At 49.2% G+C, this 21,437-nt stretch overlaps 1 protein-coding gene across 18 annotated transcripts in view; it reads left to right on the top strand.

Annotated features, from left to right (window-relative positions):
- Positions 1-21,437, top strand: part of GRAMD1B (GRAM domain containing 1B) — a 234,556-nt gene that overhangs the window by 171,737 nt on the left and 41,382 nt on the right. For 12 of the 18 annotated variants that reach the window (XM_072729482.1, XM_072729495.1, XM_072729493.1 and 9 more), the window contains one exon: positions 20,836-21,046. In XM_072729482.1, coding sequence (XP_072585583.1) covers positions 20,836-21,046 — 211 coding nt within the window. Of the gene's footprint in view, positions 1-3,388; positions 3,645-3,757; positions 3,898-5,078; positions 5,264-20,835; positions 21,047-21,437 lie in introns of those variants that run through there. The other 6 variants (XM_072729489.1, XM_072729487.1, XM_072729484.1 and 3 more) reach the window with 4 other exon arrangements.

Here is a 21,437-nt window from a genome sequence, read left to right as displayed (position 1 = left end):
ACATAGCTCAGATTCTCTGATTTGCGCACTCTAACTTTCCTAGTATTTAATGAGGTCCATTTGGGGAGGGGCTGGCAAAGAACATTTTGGTGAGGTGGGGAGGAGGGGAAATAACATGTGCATACCTCAAGCAGCGTAAGAAACTGAGATTTTTCTTAGGTCCGGTCTCAGTTGAAGGCTTGTGAATACCTGTCTCACCACTAGAAGATCTTTCATTGTTGTTGTTGTTGTTGTTTTTTTAACAGCTATTGTTTTCTTGATAATAATAATATTTTCATTTATCAGACTGGTGCTCTGTGTCAGACCCGGTGAAAAAATTGTTACGTGTGTTTACCTCACTTAATCCTCACACAGTCCAGCAAAATTCTGTTATTTTTTGACTGAAGATGAGGAAGCCTGAAGCTTAGTGAGGCTAACTTTTCAGAGTTAAAAAATCAGTTAAAAATCATTCATGGAGAGGACCCGCATGTGAAGTCAAGATCATCTGGTCTCTTAGCCTATCCTTTTAACCCGTTGCTATTAATCTAAACTAGTGAAGGTACTAACACAATAGGGGGGTGTAGAGATATTTCAGAAGAAAGATGAATTTATGCATTTTATAGTTTAAGTAGGAAAAATTAGTACAATTTGTCCAAAGTCATGTAGTAGATGAATGGGGAAGTCAAGACTAGGGCGCTGGCTGGTTGACTCTAGCAACCCCTTTGTTTACTGTCTTAATAGAGGGCGGGACAGTCAGTACTAAGATATTTACTGACTACCTGTGCTGTACCCAGCGCTCCTACATGTTGGAGGGACATGAGAGAAGTAGCCTACAATCTTCTTAGGGAGCAAAAACCAAGAGTGAACAGTAGAGACTCCAATTAAGTTACAGATTGTGTATTATTGTTTTATAAGGGGAGTGATGGTGGAGGTACCAGCTTTTCTTGGGTGCTTTTCCATGCATTTCTTTCTTTTCTTTCTTTCTTCTTTCTTTCTTTCAAGATTTTACTTATTTATGAGACATAGAAAGGCAGAGACATAAGCAGAGGGAGGAGCAGGCTTCCTACAGGGAGCCCGATGCAGGACTCCATCCCAGAACCTGGATCACGTTCTGAGCCAAAGGCAGACTCTCAACCACTGAGCCACCCAGGCATCCCACCATGGATTTATTTCATTACATCATTTTTCAACAGTGTATGAGAGGAAAGAGCTACTATTGGCTTTTTTTGGATGAAGAAGCTAAGTCTGAGATGGAAGTCAATGGATTTACCCAGGGTCACAGAGCCAGAAAGTAGCAAAACTTAGCTTTGCATGCTGATTCAACTCCAAAGTCTAAGCTCTTTCTAAGAAGGAGTTGGTCTCTCCAAAGGGAGGAAAGTATTTCAGAAGAGGCAAGACTTAAGCTAGACAGGAAGGGGTAAGTAGAGTTGGGGCAGAGCTTGTGTTATTTTTTTTTTTTAAAGATTTTATTTATTCATGACAGAGAGAGAGAGAGAGAGAGACAGGCAGAGGGAGAGGGAGAGAAGCAGGCTCCATGCAGGGATCCTGACATGGGACTCTATCCTGGGTCTCCAGGATCACACACGGGGCCGAAGGTGGCACCAAACCGCTGGACCACTAGACCACTGGGGCTGCCCAGAGCTTATGTTTCAAGGCATTGCCAGTATACCTTTCTTTGGAACTGAACTTCCTCTAGGTAAATGAAGTGGAGGCCAGACACCGAAACCTCTGTGTTTCCTGGCTACCACGGGGCTGCTCTTTTACCAACAGGCTGCAGACAGAAGCAATCCTGGAAAGACTTTCATGCTGAGTCTATAGGGCTCTCACCCCGGAGTGAGACATTTTGCCAACAGATACCCAAGAAGTATAGTCCCAGCACGAGTCTGATGACCAGGACAAAGGTGACGTCAGTGGATTATATAATTACTGTTCACCTTCAGTATGTTATCCTGTGCAGCTGCTACAGACAGACAAAACTCTGTCCTTTAGGAACATCCAAGGAGTGAGAATGCACAAACCGACCCTTTGCTACTCAAAATGTGGCCCCATGGATGGCAACATGGGCATCTCCTGGGAGTCTGTGAGAAAGGTCAGCTTGTGGGCCCTCCCATGAGACCTCCTGCATCGGAACCTGTGATTTAACAAGATCCTCAGGGGTTTAAAGTATGAGAAGCCCTGAGCTAACCATCGTTCTTTCTGTTATTTGTTTGTTGGGGCTTATGTTCGGGCTTCCCCTGCTACTCCCACCCAAAGATGACAGCGATATTCCGGAGGCTCACAGTCGTGCTCTGGGTGTTGGGTAGTTGATTGTCATGGGACTTCCAGTCCCGCGATCTGGATTCCCAGCTCAGCCTTTCTTGCTGTGGGCCCTTCCAGCCTTCCAGGGCTCAGCATCCTTACGTTAGATGTGGTCATAGCGAGGCCTAGATAGGTGAGTGTTGTGGCAATCAAATGATTTGATTTTGGCAAAGAGCTTCGTGAGCCACAGATGCCTTTCAAAATACTCATTAATATCTTGTTGAAGAGACTGCCACTTGTCTGAAAGAACACTTGTCTGGGGACTGTGTCGGTGCTGCTGAAATCACTGCGTTTCAGTGAATGGACGGGAGGAAAAAAAAAAAACCTTTTTAAGAAGTGCAGCTTACGAGTCTGAAAACTCAGATGAGCCTCCTTTGTCATAACCACAAGTGCTGTCCTTGAGTGCTGTTTCCCTTGCTGCAAGAACCTGCCGGCTGTCTTGGAAGTCTGGGAGAGGCTACCCTGAAGAGGCCCTCAGCCATTTTCTCGCACAGACATGGTCTGGGGAAGGGGGTGGGGGGAGGCGGCCTTCCTCCTCCTCCTCTCCTGCAAGCCCAGGGCCCGGGCAGGGGGAGCAGCTGTCATCCTTTGAAAGAGGCGATGCTCTATTTTGAGCCCAGCGCCTGCGTTTTTTTTTGATTTGGCCTCACCTCCTTGAATACAGGTTGACCTAATAGGCAACACCTGGGAAAGAACTGGCGGCCGCACAGGGCGCAGAACCTCCCGGGAGCATCATCGTGCGCTTTGTGGTCAGATTCGGGGCCGAAGAGGACCGCAGGCTCGCGGTGGGGTGGGGTGGGGTGGGGTGGGGGTGTGTGTGCGCGCGTGCAGCAGCTCCGTCCTGCAAACCGGGCGTGCATCGTGGAGAGCCGCTGGCCGAGTGCCCCGCAGAGGTGCATTATGTAAAGCGGCCCGCGGCAGGGCGTGTGTGCGCGCGCGAGCGCGAGTGGGGTGCGTGTGTGAGTGTGTGTGTGTGCGCCCGTGCGCGTGCGTGCAGCTGTCTGTGAAGGAGTCGGAGGGAGGGAGGGAGCAAGGGCGAGGGAGAGAGGGACTTCTGTAGGCTGCACGACCACACCAGGCAACAGCCGCGGAGGGACGGAGGGGGAGGGGGGCAGTCGCGGGGGGGGGGGGGGCGTGCTTACCCTCGGAGCGGTGCGGAGCGGCACAGAGGAGCTCCCCGAGCTCATGAGCACCCCGCCCCCACTCCCCTCCCCGGTAGACCCAGGGCTGCGGGGTGGGCATGGAGGTGAGTGCCCTCCGCCGTCCCCGGGCCCCGCTCCCCGCCCCCGCCCCCCACTGCCCCGTGCATGAATGAATGAATGAGTTCCTCCGCACTGCACTCCACTACCGTTCCTAATGGCTTCCAGGTTAGTGCTCACCGCCTGCTCGTGTGTGTACGTGTCTATCTTTGTTTCCTCCGGGCAGTTTGGGGGGGGGAGGGGTGGCTCTGCCCCCCCCCGCCCCCCTGCACCCCAGGGTAGGGGGCGGGGGCGGGGGCGGGGGGGTCTCGGCCAGCCGGCCGGGGCTGGAAGGAGGAGGACCTGTCTGCCCGGCCGTGTGCTTTTTCCAGCTGGCGCAGGCTGCTCCGAGCTGCTGAGAACACAAACCTTCCAAGACAGTGTAAATCCGGAGTCCATGTTGTTTGCTTCTGTTCTGTGTTGGGGGATCCGAAAGCAGCCAGCGAGCGTGACATCATGCTGCAGAGATTCTTTTTCCCTCCCTAGCTTTTTTTTTTTTTTTTTCCAACCCCCCCCCCCCCCCACCTCCACCTTCCTTCCTCCCGGCCTTCCCAGTAGCCCTGCTTGGGCAGACCTTTGGAGCACCGAGGGGGGGGGGCCCTGGGCCCGTGGACTGAGCGGGTGGGGGGGCCGATGGGGTCCCCTTGGCCACCAAGACTTGTTCAGGGGCTTGTAACTTGGGGGGAAAAGAGGGCAAGAGGATTGAATTAGCGGTGCGTCATGGAGAGGAGCTGGCTGGAGCCTCTGGGGGAGGTGTGGACAGGCCATGTGCTCCTGTTCTCCACCCACCAACTTAGCTTCACGGGGTGCCCCTGGTGGGGGCCTGGTGACCTGAGCAGTGGTTAGCAAGAGAAGAGGCAGGCTGGAGGGTCAGAAGGCAGGCCGCCCTCTCAGATAGGGACAGATGCTGGCTTTTCCCACAGGGAGAGGGCCAGGGGACCAATGGATCTGGCTAGCGGAAGGAGAGGACTGGAAGGGAAGTGGATAGCTCCTGTCTCAGGGAAAATAAAGGGATTTGTTTATTCTTTGGCTTATCGGGCATTTGGCTCAGAGATTTGCCATGTGTTTTCAGAAAATAGATACCCAGTGGCTGGTCCTTACTCCCCCACACCTCCTTGCATTGTTACTTATTTGCTTGATTTAGGCAAGTGGAGGGAAGGGGGAGGGAAGCTCTCTGTCTCCTCAACCAAGCTCTCAGCCAGGGCTGGGGAGAGGGAGCTTTGCCTCTTTACGTTCTCTGACACTTGCTAGCAAACTGTGCTCCTGTGGACGCCCCCTTGCTCCCTTGCTTCCCACCTGCCCTCTCTCCCCAGCTAGCCTTGAGTGGCACTCCACAGGTTAGAGATGTTTAGGACCAGAGGGGGAAAAGCTGGCCTTGAAAGGAGGGAAAGGAGAGAGGGATGTTTTGGGGAGCTGCCCTTCACCAGAAGAGTGTCAGTGTCAGGGCCATGGAAGGTAGTACCCCGCTGGGAAAGAATGAAGGAAAGAAAGGGAGCTTTTATGTACTTAACTGGAAACAGCCTCCTCGCTTTCCTGGTCCCATGCTTTGCTTTTCATCCGCAGGTGCGAGCAAGCCTGCAACCTTTCCCTCAACTTGTGAAGTCATCAAGCACAGGTTCTTTGTTTATGGGACACAGACACCCCCTTCCCCAACTTGACGGAAAGAGAAGCAGGCTCACAGAAGAGACCTTTCCAAGGTCATATGTTGTCAGACCAAGGGTTGGCCAACTGTCTCTGTAAAGGGCCAGGTAGTAAATATTTTTGGCTTCACTGCCCTTGCTGTTCTCTGTTGAAATGACTCCACTCTGCTTTGCACAGCAGAAGCAGCCACAGACACAATCTCTGATCGAATGCACGTGGCTGAGTTCCCAATAAAACTTTATTTATGGACTCTTTGATATTTCCATTTCATATAATTTTCGTATGTCACAGGATACTCTCGTTCCCCCCACCCGCAAACCTTTAAAAATGTAAAAACCATTCTTAGCTTGCGGGTCATATAAAAACGGATGGTGGGCTGGCTTTGGCCTCTCTGGGTCATGGTTCGCTGACCCTACATTAGACAGTCCTGATTGGAAAGTCCTGATGATCGCCTGAGACCTCCTTAGAAAGGTGTGAAGGAAGTAGGCAGCCCTCACTCTACACGTGTTTGCACACATGCACCCTCCGGTGCCTGGTTGTAGACAAGACGGGGCTGAATTCAGTTTTCCTAATGACCTCAGAACCTCACAGTATTGCTCTCAGCTCGTTTGATGAAACCTCAGCTTATCTGGGAGTCAGGCTGTAAGGGTCCAAGGAACAAATGTTTGTGGGCTAAGAGGCAGGGAAACCTTTGCTGAGGACTTGACGGCTCCAGATAAATCTCCAAGGGCTGTACTTTTGCATCTGGCCTAGAGATAGTCCACTAAACATTCAGAATTGTGATCGAGCCTGAGTTGGGGTGAGAACTGGATGGATTCTTCATCATCTCCCCAAACTCTGGTTTGCGAGGTTAGGGGAAGGAGTGGGGGTAGGGTGCTCCTTAGAGGGATATGCATATGCACAGTACACATACACGCACTGTCCTTAGCCTATAGGCTGTAGCCAGAGGCTCGTAAGAGAAGTCACTAATTCTAGAATCTCCTGATTCGGAAGATGATTCCAAAAATAGGTGTTTGCATTCTGATTTCCCAAAGTACATGGGGTGGTGGTTCTGCTCTATTCTGAGCTCATCAGAGCACTTCCCTCACTTCTCTGTGGGATTATATTCCCGGGCTCCAGAGTTTAAGGGTGATTGGGATGAAGTGGAAATCACTCAGAGAAGAGTGAGCCCAGTGGCTTGTGGGGTCCAGAGCCATGCCATGTGAGGGATGGTGGAGGGACTGGCAGGTCTGGAGGAGAAAAGGATGAGGAAGGAGCATGCAAGCCATGTGCAAACTGCACGTATAAGAATTAGGGGTGCCTGGGTGGCTCAGTTGGTTACATGATCTCAGGGTTGTAGGATTGAGCCCCCCCCCCCCACCATGTGGCACCCTGCATTCAGCAGGGAGTCTGCTTGAGATTCTCTCTCTCTCCCCTCTGCCCCTCCTCCCCTCACATATGCACTCTCTCTCTCTCTCTCTCTCAGAAATAAATGTTTTTCTAAATTTTATTTTATTTAAAAATTTTTTTAAAAGAGGAATTAGATTATTCTGTGTCTGCCAGAGGAGTAGAAATAGGACCTTTGGTAGGAACCCACAAGAAACCATCGGGGCTTAAAATAAAGAGTTGTCCAAAGGTGAAACAAACTACATCATCAGTTAATGACTTTTCCATCACTTGAGGTATAATCTAAACGGAGATTTTGTGGAGAGATTGTAGGAGAAATGATTTTTAACTTCTGAAAATAGATTGGAGGAATTGGAATGATTCCACCCAAAGAAAGGAGGAAGGTAGGAACTGAGGAATGGTTCCTACTAATGAACTGATCTCGGGGCCTGGAAAGCTGAACAGAGAAAGTGGTATGAAATGTGTTATCATAACAGACTTTTGTTTTAGTCATTAGGAACTTCCTGATGGTGGCAGAGGGCAACGAGAAGCATCACAAAGGGGAAGCCCAGACTTTTGTACCCTGGGTACATTTTCAAGAAGGGCAAAGCCTAGGTCTCAAGTGATTTCCCTGTATCTGCCTGTAGCCAGGCATATTGGCTGACCTCTCACCATCTTCATCATTCTAGAATTTCTGTTTTTTGAACGTAATGGTTGTTCTTCACCCTGTTTCTGTTTGATCTCCAGCAGAAAAGTAAATCCGAACTGAACTTGAATCCATAGGGGTCTGGAAAGGATTTGCCACACTTGGCTTTAGGTGATAAGGCTAGGGAGGAGGGAGGAGTGCTCTAAACGCTGCTGCCTCACTCTCAGTCTGTACCCTATGCACCCTTTTCTCGATTGCCGAGAACTTTGTTCTGAACAACGTGACAGCAGCCTCAGGTGCCTGATGTGGCACGACCCACCTTGGCCTCACCAAGAGGGAAAGCTGGTGAGGCTGACTTAACCAGGACCCCAGACTGCCCAGGTCTGGAAGGTCTGCATCCTTCACCTAATTGAGATATTTGAGTCCCTCTGTCTCAGAGAAGTTGTCGCTGCCAGTAGTTCACAGTGTATCCTTGGGATGCTTTTAGTCATCATCCTGTCACATCTTTGCAGGGATTAGGTGGCATCCACACTCATTCTTCTCGCATAATAAAAGCTGAAGCTCAGAGAGGAGTGGTTTGCCACCAGAAGGGGCTGAGTCAGTGCTAGCTGGCTCCTTTGGCAAGTAGTGAGGGGAGCGGTTTTGATTGAATCCAAGTTGCTCTTATCACATGGTGTTGGGTGGGAGAGACAGACATGTAAGGGTGTTAGCTCATTACATGTCTGTATCCCACCTGATTGTATGTTGCATAGAGGGAGAGCCTGAATCCTTAACGCGTAGAACATTACCTGGCATGGAGTGCGGTCTCCTCAGCTGTTTGTGGGATGGATGGATGGATGATGCTTGAGTTCCTTTCAGTTTTAGTAGCAACATTTCTCTTGCTGAGGATGGGGGAGGGGCCCCTGACAGGCAAAGTTAGAAGAAGCTGGAAGTTCTATTCAGTTGAACCCCTCCCTGCCTTGTTCCGGTGGTTTGTGGCCTCCCAGTGGATTGGAAATCTCTTTCAAGGAAGGGGCTTCTTGGGATAGTTTAGCACCTTTCTGCTTTTACAAGGTCCCGTTCTTCTGAGTGCTGAGGCTTCTGGAATACTTTGGGTGGGATTGACTTAGATTTGTCTGAGATTGATAGTGAGTCAAATTTAATAGTATTAAGTTCCTACCATGTGCCCATAACCATGCTTAATATTGTCTATTTAATATTTGTATATCTACGTAGAACCATGACAGAGTCACTGCCCTGTGAGGCCCTTGGGGTGAATATGTTTCTCAAGGTTGGACGTGCACAGTAGGTGTTCAGTAAACGCTTGTTCACTGACATCAAATCAACATGGTTAGCTTCATTTCCAAAGACTGTGAAGCCCAAGGGCTCAAGGAAAGCTGGCTGGCTGGATCATGGTGACCAGGAATCATGGAGATCTCAGGACCCTTTAGAGGTGCTAAAAATCCCTTCAGAATTGTCCAGGCATGTTTGTGGCTACCTAGTGAGTGCTTTCTCATTGGAGATCTGAAGCAGAGGCTGGATGGCTGTTGGCAGGGCCTCTCAGAGAGAATTCCTGCATTTGGGTGGCAGGGGGGGCAGAGATTGGATTATGTGACCACCATGGACCCTTCCAAATGACAGACTTAGAGCAGATTAGTTCAGCCAGCCTTGCCCGCAAACCCAGCACGACTATCTCCCAGGGTAGGTGTTTGTCCTGTCGTGAATAATCTCAGGGAAAGGAAATGGTACCCCAGGAGTAAGTTCCGGTGATTAATCTCAGCATCTTGTGCTCCATCCTAAATGCTTGTCTTCCCAGCCCTATGGAAGGAGGAACTCGCTGAAGGCGTGCATAGCAGCAACTGAAATTCTCACCCCCTGTCTGTGCCATGAGGAAAGCACAGAATTTAGAAACAGGATTCGGTTTCTTAACTGGGAATTCACTTCCTGCTTCTCTAACACTCTGTTCACTCGATGAACAATTATAGGAAGACCTTTACTTTGGGGAGGTACTGTCTAATTAGTTTTGTTTGTTTGTATCCTTTTTAAGATTCCGCCCCTCACCCTAGGAAGGTAAGTTGTGATCATTCGGCAGACAAGGAACACAGACTCACAGCAAGATAAAGTCATTTTTCTCAAGAGCACAAAACAGCTCAGAATTTAAACTCAGACACATGTATACTGACGTTTCGGGAAAGTGGCCAGGCCAGCACAGAACCTGGGAATGATGTCATATTTCAGTTTGCATGGATCCAGAAGTCAGAAGAAGAACCAGTGGGCTGGTGTTACAAGAAAGGCAGATTTGGGGCAGGCCTAAGAAAGAAATGTCTAACAGAGTGGCCAAACAATGCATTGAATGACTTTAAAAAGAGCTCATTCCTTTATTCATGCAGTGAGTCTGTGGTCCCAGGTGCCAGTTATGGTGTTAAAGGCCCTGGGGACCCACATAGTAGACAGCTGTCTCACCAACCCCCCCTTCCCGACAGTGTTCATTCTTGATTTAAAAAAAAAAAAAAAAAAGACAACTTCAGCTCTTCCTAAATGCCATTAGGGGAAAAGGCAGGCTATGATAATAACTGGGGACAGGGGAACCACTTTAGACCAAGTGAGTGGTCCTTGCAGACAGGCTGCTCTAGGCAGGTGACATTTGAACTTTAAAGGTTAAAAAGGAACCAGAATTCAAAACTCTTATAAAGAATTCCAGGCAATAGAGACCAACAAGGACAGATTTCCTGGAATAGGGGTGGACTTGGTTTGTTCGAAGAGCAGAAGGGTCAGAGGAGGCCAGAAGACAGTGAAGGGGAGAGTGGTGTAAGATGAAGTTGAAGCAAACAGTTTTCTGAATTTGGATTCTAGGAGTAGTACTGCTGGCCATTAAGTACACCTCTTGGGGGGATCTGAACCTCTTTTTCTAGAAGGTTAGGGCGAGGACACGGGATGAATTTGGTGCAGCCTGAGCCTTTTGGGTAAAGCAGTTCCCTGTATGACAGTTTCTATAGCATCATCAGCGTTCTCAGAGGTTATTATAATTCATTCCTCTTCACAATGTCCATAGAGATAACAGGGAGCTCTGGCTTCTCCTCGAGCACTGGCAGGACCCAAACAAACTTATTTTGTTTTTGTAGGAAGGGGGAAAAGTGGGTCAGGCTGTTTTGGCATTTCAGGCATGGAGTCCTGGTTCTATTGCAGGCCTTGGTCTCCATGGAAATGAAAAATAGTGTTTGTCATGCCTGTTCCTGGATTGAATTCCAAACTCTAGGCTGAACAGAAGCTGCAGGAAAGCCAGGGAGCGGGGGAGTAGGATGGATGGAGGCTCCAGCCATTGTGATGAGGGATCTCTTCTCTTTGGCTTGAGTAGGAAAGGCAAACAGCTTTTACCCAGTCTCCGGCGCTCTCTCCACCCAGCGCCTCCCTGGACCGAGAACACCAGGAGAAGGGTAATTGAAGGTCTGCTTTTCTCTGCGTGGCCAAAGACTTTCCATGGACCTTGCCCTTACATTTACCGGTCAATTAATAAATTAATCAACAACTAAAGTCCCTGCTGGGCCTTTGCCTCCACGACAAGTAATTCCTTCCAGGCTTACGTAGATTTCTAATGAAAATGTATCTAGGTATTAAATGTTTTGCAAATGTATTTGGATGGTCTCTGCCACCTTTCATTTCCCTTGTAAGCAATTTTTTTTTTTTAACTTTCCATAGTTACTTGAACAAGATGGGGAAGGAGGAATGGGTAAGTGGAGCTTGTTGGCCATAGGGAGTGACCTGAATTATCTATACAATATCTACAGAGGTCTGATGAGTGCAGAGAGAGGGCAAGATCTGGGCCGGGATGGACCCGAGGAGTCAGTATGTGGATGATCAGTGGGGAGTTAGTGAGTGCAGAGAATTGAGCTCCCCTTAGGAGAAACAGTGGTACGTTTCTCCTCCTTTCAAACTTCCTCATCCAATATCCTCAAAAGTAGGGTGAGGGGGAAGCCACAGAGACTTGCACTGTTGAGCCCTCTGTGCTTTGGCTTCGGGATGTCCAGCTGCCTCTTAAAACCTCCTAGTGGACATTTGTGTCTTTGCGGTCTCACCGGCAACAGACTAGTCCTACCTTTGTGGCTCCAGATTCCAGAAGGAACCTGTCCCTGAGCATCCTGTCTGCTTCACCTAAAGGCCCAGCTTGGGAATTCCCGAGGGGATCTCAGGGAGTTACCCAAATGGAGGAGAGGGAACGACATGTTCATCTTTGTCCAAATCTGGCTCTTGCAGCAGTGGAGGGAGGCCCCTCTGTGTCAGGCTCTACCCGCTGCCACGGTGAGAACTGTGTTAGGGGAAGAAAGGCCCTGTCCCGGGAGCCCTGCCTGTCCTTTGCTGAAATGCAGCGTGCTGTGACACCTGGGCCAGAGCATGGCGGGCTGGGGCCAGGCAGACACTCTGCCGTAGCCTAAACTGGGAAGAGAACCTCTCCACCATTAAAAACAAAACGAAAATAGCAATGACAAAAAAGCATCCATCTCCTAGTCGCTGCCTGGCCTTGTTCTTCAACCAGGTAATCACACTTTGCCACAAAAGGCACAGTTGGCTTTTCTTCCTTAAGCAAGGAACTGGACACAATGGCAGCATGGTCACCAAGCTTAGATTCCAAGCCATTGGTCTGCAAAGGATGGGTTCCATGCACGGTCACCAGGAGCTCCCCTTAGGAGAAACAGTGGTACGTTTCTCCTCCTTTCAAACTTCCTCCTCATCCAATATCCTCAAAAGTGGGGTGTGGGGGAAGCCACTGAGACTTGCACTGTTGAGCCCTCGGTGCTTTGGCTTTGGGATGTCCAGCTGCCTGTTAACCTCCTAATGGACTTTCGTGTCATCTCTCTGGACCTGTGCTTCCCATCCATCAGTGAGAGGATTGGACGGGATGAGCCCTTCAACATCATTCCTTGGGGACCTGAGACTGGTTTTATCTTCATGGGTCGGGTAGGGGGTGGTGGTGGACCAAGATCAGGAGCTCCAGGACATTATAACAAAGAGTGAAACAGATCTGGGAAGTTTTGTTTTTGTTTTTGTTTTTTTTTTTTTTTTCCTCTAAATGACTTAGTATTTTGCTCCCTAAGGAGAAAGATCCAAGGGGAATTTGGGGCTCTGCTGGGATTTGTGATCCCCCCTCTACAAAGCTCCTGTTGGGTCTGCCCTTCCCACCTACCGTTGCTGTGGTTTTATGAGGGGTACAGAGATGTGGTTAAGTGACAAGCAGGAGTACAGAGAGGAATTAGAAGACCGCCAGCTTCAGGGAGTCCCAGTAAACCGAATTAGTTTAGTAAACTAAACCAGTTTAGATGGACAGATGTAACAGAGGCATTTGCAGGCAGCCTGTAACTTCATGTAAATGTTAAGCAAATATACCTTTTGGGCTTTCTATCTCAGGCACTTGAGCATGTGCTATGGGAAAATTCAAAGTGGAGCCGGCTAATTCCCCTGGATATTTGCAGTGCTGATAGAAAGAGCTGCGGAGGATTACCGACGAAAGCTCAGCATCGGCGTGCGGCTGGGAGGCACAGAGTTGGATAACAGAATAGTCTGCTGGGAATTGGGACCATTAGAGATCAGAGTTAGCTTCGACTAGATGCTACTAAAGGCAGGGAGGGTGCTTGTCGTGGGCGTGGACGCTAATGATAATTGCCAGGCTCCCTCACACCAAGAGAGGGTGACGCTGTCCCCCCCAGGTGCTGAGTCACGGCCTTACCTTAAGAACGACATCTCTGTGCCCATACCCCATTGGCTGTAGATTCTTCTCCCTTGCTGGTTTCTATGACAGACTCAACTAATGTTCTGTTGCAGTGAGTTCACTGACCCAGTAGACTCTGAACGGCTGATTCACTCAAAGAGCTGTCAGCAGGTTTCTTTCGTCTGGGGTAGATAATGTCATTTACCCCTTGATACTTAGGAGGTTCGGACTGGTTCGCGGGGTCGGGGCAGCGAGGGGGGGTGGGTTCCTCTCAAATTCTAGACTGCAAAGATCTACTCTGGACCATTCCCTGGAAGTTGTCATTTATTGAATGGGGTAGCACCCCAGGTAGGTGTGATTCCCACTATGGGAAGTAATGCTTGGGCACCTTTGAAGCCCGTCCATACAATCTTCTGAGGAGAGAGGGCAAGGATATTTATGCCACATTTTACGGAGAGGAACAAAAACCTTCTTAATAATAATGGTAGCTCTGTGATATTTATTGAGCACTTCTCATATATCAGGCACTGCACTAAATATTTTACTGACGTTATTTAATTTGACGTAACAGTCCTATGATAAAGGTATTGGTCTCTTTATTTGTCCAAGTAGACAAATGAGACCCAGAGGCCAGTGTCAAACAGCAAGCGGCAGAGCTGGGACTCAGACCTGAGCCTGCTGACGTGATTCCACAGACTGGCAGTTAATCCTGACATATGGCCCAAGCAGGCCCTCAGCAAAAAAATATTTTGTTTGAAACCAGCTTTCTAAATTTCTAATTAAATGCTCTATTAGTTTGGGGTGCCCTGGAATGGATCAAACAGTCAAAAAAAATTACTAGTACCCTGGCGCTGCAACTATTTAAGCCAAACATTGGATCAGACAGGTCATTGTGGGGCTGGGCTTAGGGGGAAGATAAAGTGAGCATAAAATGTCCAGGTGTGGGGAGGGCGAGTGGGAATCTGATTGGGAATGAGCCAGGGCTGTGGAACTGGCTAGAGAAGTAGGAAAGGGGTGGCTGTAATCCCAGCAGGTGGAGGCTCAGGTGCAGAGTGACAGGCATGGATCTTGTCATCTCTGTGGCAGAAATGATTACGCTGAAGCCAAGCAAGTGAACTTGAATGAGGAACACCAGCTAACTGTTCAGCTCTGCTCAGGGTTCTGCAAAATGTATGGACGGCTGATCAGGGAGCTGGCTTGCTGACAAAGTTTGCTTGTGCCTGCAGCCCCGCACCGGGCATGAGGATGGGGAAAAGAGCACAGGATGAGAGCTCTCGTCTCAAGTGAGGTTGGGAAATGCTACAGAGAACCCAAAGAGCCTTTGTCCTCTTTCCATATATGTCCGCTTCTCAAGGAGGACTTCACCCAGACCTAAACATAGGAAGTGGGATTCAAGCGCAGTATGACATATTGTGGTTAGACTTAAGGAAGCATTATCGGTTAGCAAGGTAACCGAGAGAGGAGTGAAAGGTCTTTGTTGGAGGTCTTAAAAAATAGGAGAGATGGGAAACTGAGTGAGTGACCTCTGGGCCCTCCTGCTGTGAGTGAGTTAAAAGTGACTGGGTGGGGGGGTGTGTCCCAGCCGACCCCTTATTGGGGAGAGTTGCAGGTACAGCAATCTTACATATATCAGCTTAAGTGCATTATGCATCAGTAACACCTGGTTTCTTGTAATGCCCTGCATGTTCCATGATTTAGGCCTTCACGCCTTTGTTTATACTGGCTTTTTGTTTGTTTTGTTTTGTCTGGGAACGTTCTCTTCCCTCCTAGTACCATGCCCTTCACCTGGCTAACTCTGACACATTTAGATCCCAGCTCAAGCCTCAAGTGCCATATCCTCAAGGAAGCCTTTCTTGATTCCTCAAGTCTAAATAAGATTCCTTGACTCTGCCCCATCTCACCACTCGTAGCTTATGTTAGAAGGAGAAGAATGTGTGTCTGGCTCTTGCTGATTATAATGTCCCAGGGACCAGTATCCTTTCTTGCTCGCCATCATGGACTTGAATGCCTAGCATGATGCCAGGTGCCCAGTGTTTACAGAGCAAAAGATCCAGGTATGAAGGCTTATCACTTTGGCTAGGCACTTAACATCCCTATTTCATAGGTTTCTTCTATGTGAAGTGACAAGCTGGATGTATTCTAGATTCTGGAAGGGGGGTCATCATCCAGTAGCTCCTCCAAGACCAGTCTTCCTTCCCTTTCTGTAGCAAACCTAAGGTCATCTTTAAGCTTTAAATTCCCAAGATTTTGAAATCTGATGTAACACTGTTGTTAATAATAGCGGCAGGATCGGATTAATGGCACACCTCAGAGTTTGCTCGAAAGACACAGTAGTAGTAGTAGTAGTAGTAGTAGTAGTGTAGGGTTATGAGATACACGGAGATTAGTTTTTTGCTCAGCAGGACATCCAAAGTCTATAGTGTAACAAGGTACTTTTTACCTTTTTTTTTTTTTTTTTTTGAGAGCGTGCACACGTGCGAGTGGGCATGAGGAGGGGCAGAGAGAAGGAGAGAGAGAATCCCAAGCAGGCCCCATGCTCAGTGCAGAGCCTGACTCAGGGCTCCATCTCACGACCCTGAGGTCATGACCTGAGCTGAAACCAAGAGCTGGACACTTAACCAACTCAGCCACCCGGGCTTCCTGGATAATGGGATACCTTTTTTTTTTTTTTTTTTTTAATTTTTTTTTAATTTATTTATGATAGGCACACAGTGAGAGAGAGAGAGGCAGAGACACAGGCAGAGGGAGAAGCAGGCTCCATGCACCGGGAGCCCGATGTGGGATTCGATCCCGGGTCTCCAGGATCGCGCCCTGGGCCAAAGGCAGGCGCCAAACCGCTGCGCCACCCAGGGATCCCAATGGGATACCTTTTAAAATAATATTAGATATGGAGCAAATCTGGTAGTGATTTTGCTGAGTTAGAACTACTGTTTCAATAATTTCTTCTTATGTGGTGAAGGATCAGAGCATGGGGATTGGGTAGTGGTGGGAGGGTAGTTGGGTTTAGTCTTGAAGGATAAGTGCTTGCTTCGGCAGCACATATACTAAAATAGTCTTGAAGGATAAATGTTGGGAGGGTGTGTGGAGGGGGAAATGGTATTTTCAGAATGAGAAACACTGAAAAATGTGGAAGGGAGAGAACATGGAACAGGGAACTGTAAGTAGTCTTGGATGGCAGGGGGTCCACTGGGAGGAGTAGCCAAGGATGGAGCTTGGGGTAGCTTGGAGTAAGATCATCGAGGACTTCTATGCCATAGTTAGAGATCAAATTTTATTCTAAGGGGATAGGATACCACAGAGGGCTTTAACCAGGGGAGGGGATGGGCAAAATGGCAAAATCACTTTTTAGAAGGTTTGTTTTGACAGCAAAAATAGAGAATGGATTGAAAACTAGAGTCAGCAAGAAGCTGATTCCTTCTTTCTTTCCATCCACCCAGCCACCCCATCCATCCTTCTATCTGTTCACCCAGCAAACAAGTCCTACCAAATGCTGCTTCTAAGAACAGGCTGTGTCATCAGATAGACTTGCATTTCATATCCAGTGTTGCCACTTACTGTCTGTGTGACTCTGGGCGAATTACTGAATCTGTCAGTAATTCAGTTTTATCACCTGAAAAATAAGAAGAATAATATCCATGAATACTTCATAGATTGGCTGGGGAATTAAATAAGACAGTGCGTCATGAATACTCGACACCATGTGAGGAACTCATAAACATTCATAAACTTTTTTTTTTTAAGATTTTATTTATCTGTTTGACAGAGATGGAGAAGAGAACACAAGCAGGGGGAGTGGCTGGCAGAACCAGAAGGAGAAGCAGGCTCCCTGCAGAGCAAGGAGCCCCATGTGGGCTCTATCCCGGAGCCCCGGGATCATGACCTGAACTGAAGGCAGATGCTTAACCTCCTGAGCCATCCAGGTGCCCCAACATTCATAAATTTTTAGCTGTTTTTGTTAACAGGTTGCAGGCACAGATTTGGGAACTCACATGGTCCTGGGGACTTTGAAATCCACGAGGATTGTTATACTTTCTCTAGGATGATACTCAATTCGGCGGACATCTACCGAGCACATACTCAGATACAAGGCATCACGCTGGGCAGTGTGGGAGGTGCAGAGGTGGGCACCTCCAAGAGTGTGTCTACCAAGCAGAACATGTAAACGCTCTAGTCCTTTTAGTGGTGGAGATTTTGAAGAGCTTTTTGGAGAAGGTTGGGTCTGAGATGGATCTTGAAGGATGAACAGGACTCTAGTAGGTAGATCTGGGGTGGGAGGCCTGGTAGGGGGAAGGCCCTTCACATATAAGTAGTGGTAGGTATAGAAGTCTGGAGGCAGGAGGAGAGTGTGTATTAAGAAAATCAGGAGGGCAGCCCGGGTGGCTCGACGGTTTAGCGCCTCCTTCGGCCCAGGGCATGATCCTGGAGACCCGGGATCAAGTCCCATGTCGGGCTCCCTGCATGGAGCCTGCTTCTCCCTCTGCCTGTGTCTCTGCCTCTCTCTCTCTCTCTCTCTCTCTCTCATGAATGAATGAATAAAAATCTTAAAAAAAAATCAGGAGAAGATACGTGGGATGAAAATACACAAGAACTCTCAAAGATGGTATAAGGAGAGATAAAGTATTGGCAGACAGGTAAGTGTCAATTATTTTCCAACGACAACTTTGAATTGCATTCTGAGGATTCGGGACTTTAATGTGAATGCTAGTGGGGGGCAGAGAGATGGTATCAGGCTTGTATTTAGAAAGATTGACAGAGGTATGAATGAGTACAGGAGAGGAAATGGAGATTAGAGAGATCACTTAGAAGACTTATTTTTGGAAGAGTCTCAGCAAGAGGCCCTGGGGGGAGCGGAAGGAAGGATGGGTCAGAGAGCTTTCAGCAAATAGAATTGATGGGGATCTAGTGCCTCCCTTTTTATGGAGTGAGATGCAGCCTGAGAGACTGGGAGTGGTAATGCCATGGAGAAGGGGCAGCAGGGGAAGGAGGCTCAGGACGAGGGGATGGCAAGCTTGGTGTTCAGCCCAAGGAGCTTGTGAGGCGTGTGTTTGGAGGGAACGTCCATTTGGCAGCGGATTGTTGGGCTGAAGCGAGCAAGTGTGATTCATCAGAGCAGAAGCAGGTAGGGGAGGGAGTCTTCTGCTGCAAGGCCAAGTGGGAGTCCTCTGAAGCAGGAGACAGTTTGGACAATGAAAGGCTTACCATTGGAAAGGACCAAACTTCAGGCGGAGTTAGCAACAGAGAAGCCAGTGTCTGAGGCCGGGAGAGGAATAGAAGAAGGAGGTATGTGGCACCAGGGAGGAGAGGAGAGATCTTGGGGAACAGCGCAGATGATCCGTAGCCTTAAAAGCACAGAGACTAAAGTGACAAATGACCATGTAAGTTTATTGACTGATGTTTTGACTGATGTATGGAACGCCGAAATGTAGGTACCCTTTGGGTGCCTTAGGTCAGGTCAGCTGATAGGGGGCCACTAGTCGGTGAGGGAATGTCAAGGACATTTTGATCATTGAGTGTGAGACTCTCGTGGTGTTGAGTAGTTGGAGTGAGTTTCCTCCGGTTAGAGTCTTGGCCCACCCCTGCCTGAACTCAACAGCCTGTTATCAGGGGGGATTGGGAGTTTGGAAGATAAAGGGATCTCCTCTTCCATTCCTGCACCTGGATTCACCGTGTAGCAAGATGTCCCTTGACATTTATTTAAGAGAAAGATCCAGAGCCAAGCTGTGGTCTCGTGCTAGGTGTCATCCATTCCCTGGTATGTCTGAGTAAACTGAGATTAGGGGCAGAGTACCTGGCTGTTCTTCTAGCAGAGGAATCCAAGAAGACAGTTTAATCCTTGGAGCACTTGGCCATGGGTTGAAATTGGCCCGAGAGAGAGGCAGCTACCCCAGAAGGGTGAGCACCCGAGTCTGCCCGCCCCCCCACCAGACCTTCTAGAGGCTTCCCATCATCTGCGTCCCACCATCTTCTTGCCATCATTCAAGCTGCGTCCCACCATCTTCTTGCCATCATTCTAAGGCTCTGCTTTTCCAACCCAAGAAAAGGAACATAATTCCCTCTCTCCAGGGTTTGCAGTAGTGAAAGAGTTGGGGGGTGGGGGTGGTCAGAGGATAAAGACGGTGGGGATGGAGTGCAAACTTGAAGAGCTTCTTTTTGCAAATCCCAAGTATTTTTTAGTAAAGTGAGTTCTAAAACTGAAGTCTGGTTTTGGGTGAAGCAAAACACTGGACCTTACCCTATGTGTCTCCATGTATCTTCTGGTCACATTTGTCTTCCTTTTCTCTGGCCTTCTATGTTTCACTTTCCTTCCAAAGTTAGAGCACTGCCCTTACCTCCGCCACTGCTGCCCTCCTTCCCACACTCGCTGGTTTGGGCTCTGGCCTTCCTTCCTTCTCTGCTGAGGATCCCTGAGTGGAAGGGCCTGCTGAAAGGTACATGGTTTTCATTGCAAATGGGTCCCCTGGGACATCTGAGGTCACAGCTGGATCTTCATGCAAATGACAGTGTTTCCCACCCTGCACAGCACTCGCTTGGGGAAGGCTGGGATGAAGGGGCCCTCACAGCCTCAGATCTGGGCTGTCCCCGAAGGCTGGCTCTGCTCTCTGACCGCTGAGTGGGTAAGAGGGACCCTCAACGTCTCACCGCGCCCTCCCCGCCCCCTTGACCTTTGAGTTTCTTGGCTTTTCAATCTCATCCTTGCCTTCCATCCCATTCCTCCCATCTCTTTCCCATTTAACCACGTTCTTTTCCATGTCTTTTCTTCCTCCATCCTCTCAGAGCAAAGCAAACACTTGTTAGGACTTAACTGCGTTCAGTTTTCCTCCCCACTCCATCTTTTGTCATCTTTCTTGTTCCATCAAGAGCACAGCTAAATATCCAGCAGGAAATACTTACACAGCTTATAACCCTTGGCATAAGTGGCTTGGTACCGTGGGGTGTCTAGGATACCTGTTGGAAATGAAATTGCGTGCAGGGGACTCTGGAATGCAAGAACTTTACTGTGTTCATCTTCACCCTGGGCAGGGAAAGAGGGGAGCAGTGTGGATTCCAGGGAAATACTCTGGGGTGTGTGAATTGCCAGTCAGAAGACCCAGGTTTTGTTTTAATCCCTCTGCAATCAGAGGACCCTTTAACTTCTTTGCCATGTGTAGGGCTTCGTTTTAAAAATTAGGGTTGTGGCACTTGTCATTACTACCTCAGTGGAGGAGTGTTTTAAGAACCCAGTGAAATAATATGCATGTGACTGCTTTGAAAAGTAGGAAAAGTAGGATTAGGAACGTCTGTGGAGCTCAGTCAGTTGAGCTGCCTCCAGCTCAGATGGTGATCTCAGGATCCTGGGATCGAGCCCTAGAGCCCCACATTAGGCTTCCTGCGCAGTGAGGGATGTGCTTCTCCCTCTCCCTCTGCCCCTCCCCTACTCGTACTTTCTCTCTCTCAAATAGATAAAAATCTTTTTTTAAAAAGAGAGAAAAAGAGGTAAGATTATACTTAACCATCTTTATGGGCACATCTCTGCAAAACAAGATGTCGAAACTGGATCTGCAGGGTTCGTAGGAGAGGAGCTCATGGCTATTAGATGATCTAATAGATCTATTAGATGGTGGGTCTTTGAGCTCTTAAATTCTGTTTTCCCCCGACAGTTCTTGGCATATAATAGGGGCTCTGACAATATTTGGCTGGATGGACAGACAGATGGTTGGATGGATGGATGACCATCTAAATGTCTAAAGGCCCTACTTGCCCCTTCTGCCCATCTCCATTTCACATTGGCACCCCCACCCCCCCGCCCCCGGCCAGCAGCAGTATTGCGGTGCTGTGAGTTCCTAGATGGGGCCCTATCTCCCTGGTTCCTCACCAGGCCCTAACCTAACCCTGGCTCCCTGAGCTGGCTCCCCGGGACCCGGGACCCAGCTCTGGCCTTCAGTCACTGAGTGCCTGTCTTTCCTCCTCCTCCCTCCCACCCCACTCCCTCTCTCCATCTGCCCCTGCAGCACTGCCAGTAACTCCAACCGCAGCACGCCGGCCTGCTCCCCGATCCTCCGGAAACGGTCTCGCTCGCCAACCCCGCAGAGCCCCGACGGAGACACCATGGTGGAGAAGGGCTCAGATCACTCCTCGGACAAGTCCCCGTCCACGCCGGAGCAGGGTGTGCAGCGCAGCTGCTCCTCGCAGTCCGGCCGGAGCGGCGGCAAGAACTCCAAGGTGAGTGGGACCCTGCCGGGGGATGCTCTGCAGGAAAGCCAGCATTGGGGGGGCCTTCCTCAGAGGCCCTGGTGTCAGCCGGGCGGGGCGGGACAGGCAGGGGAGACCCTAGTCAAGTTTGGTCTTCTCAGCTGAGCCCTCAGAGCGCCCCCCTCCCCAGGGAGAACTCGGTCCATGATCCCACAATGACCTCTCTTTGGGCTGGGGAGCCCTCTGTAGGTTGGGGTTGGAGAGAGGGTGCTCGGGGACCAGGAGGGGTCATCTGGTTAGCCCTGCCTCCTTTTTCAAATCTGGGGTAGAAAGGAGCGTTAATTATTTGGGACACTACAGAGCCGGGAAGAGAGTCCTCGAGAAGAGTGGGGTCTTTAACCTCCACGCTGGCTATCACTCT

Source organism: Vulpes vulpes, chromosome 12 (assembly GCF_048418805.1).
Source record: "Vulpes vulpes isolate BD-2025 chromosome 12, VulVul3, whole genome shotgun sequence".
In the NCBI taxonomy this organism is placed as follows: Eukaryota; Metazoa; Chordata; class Mammalia; order Carnivora; family Canidae; genus Vulpes; species Vulpes vulpes.
This window is presented reverse-complemented; position numbering and strand designations above follow the sequence as displayed.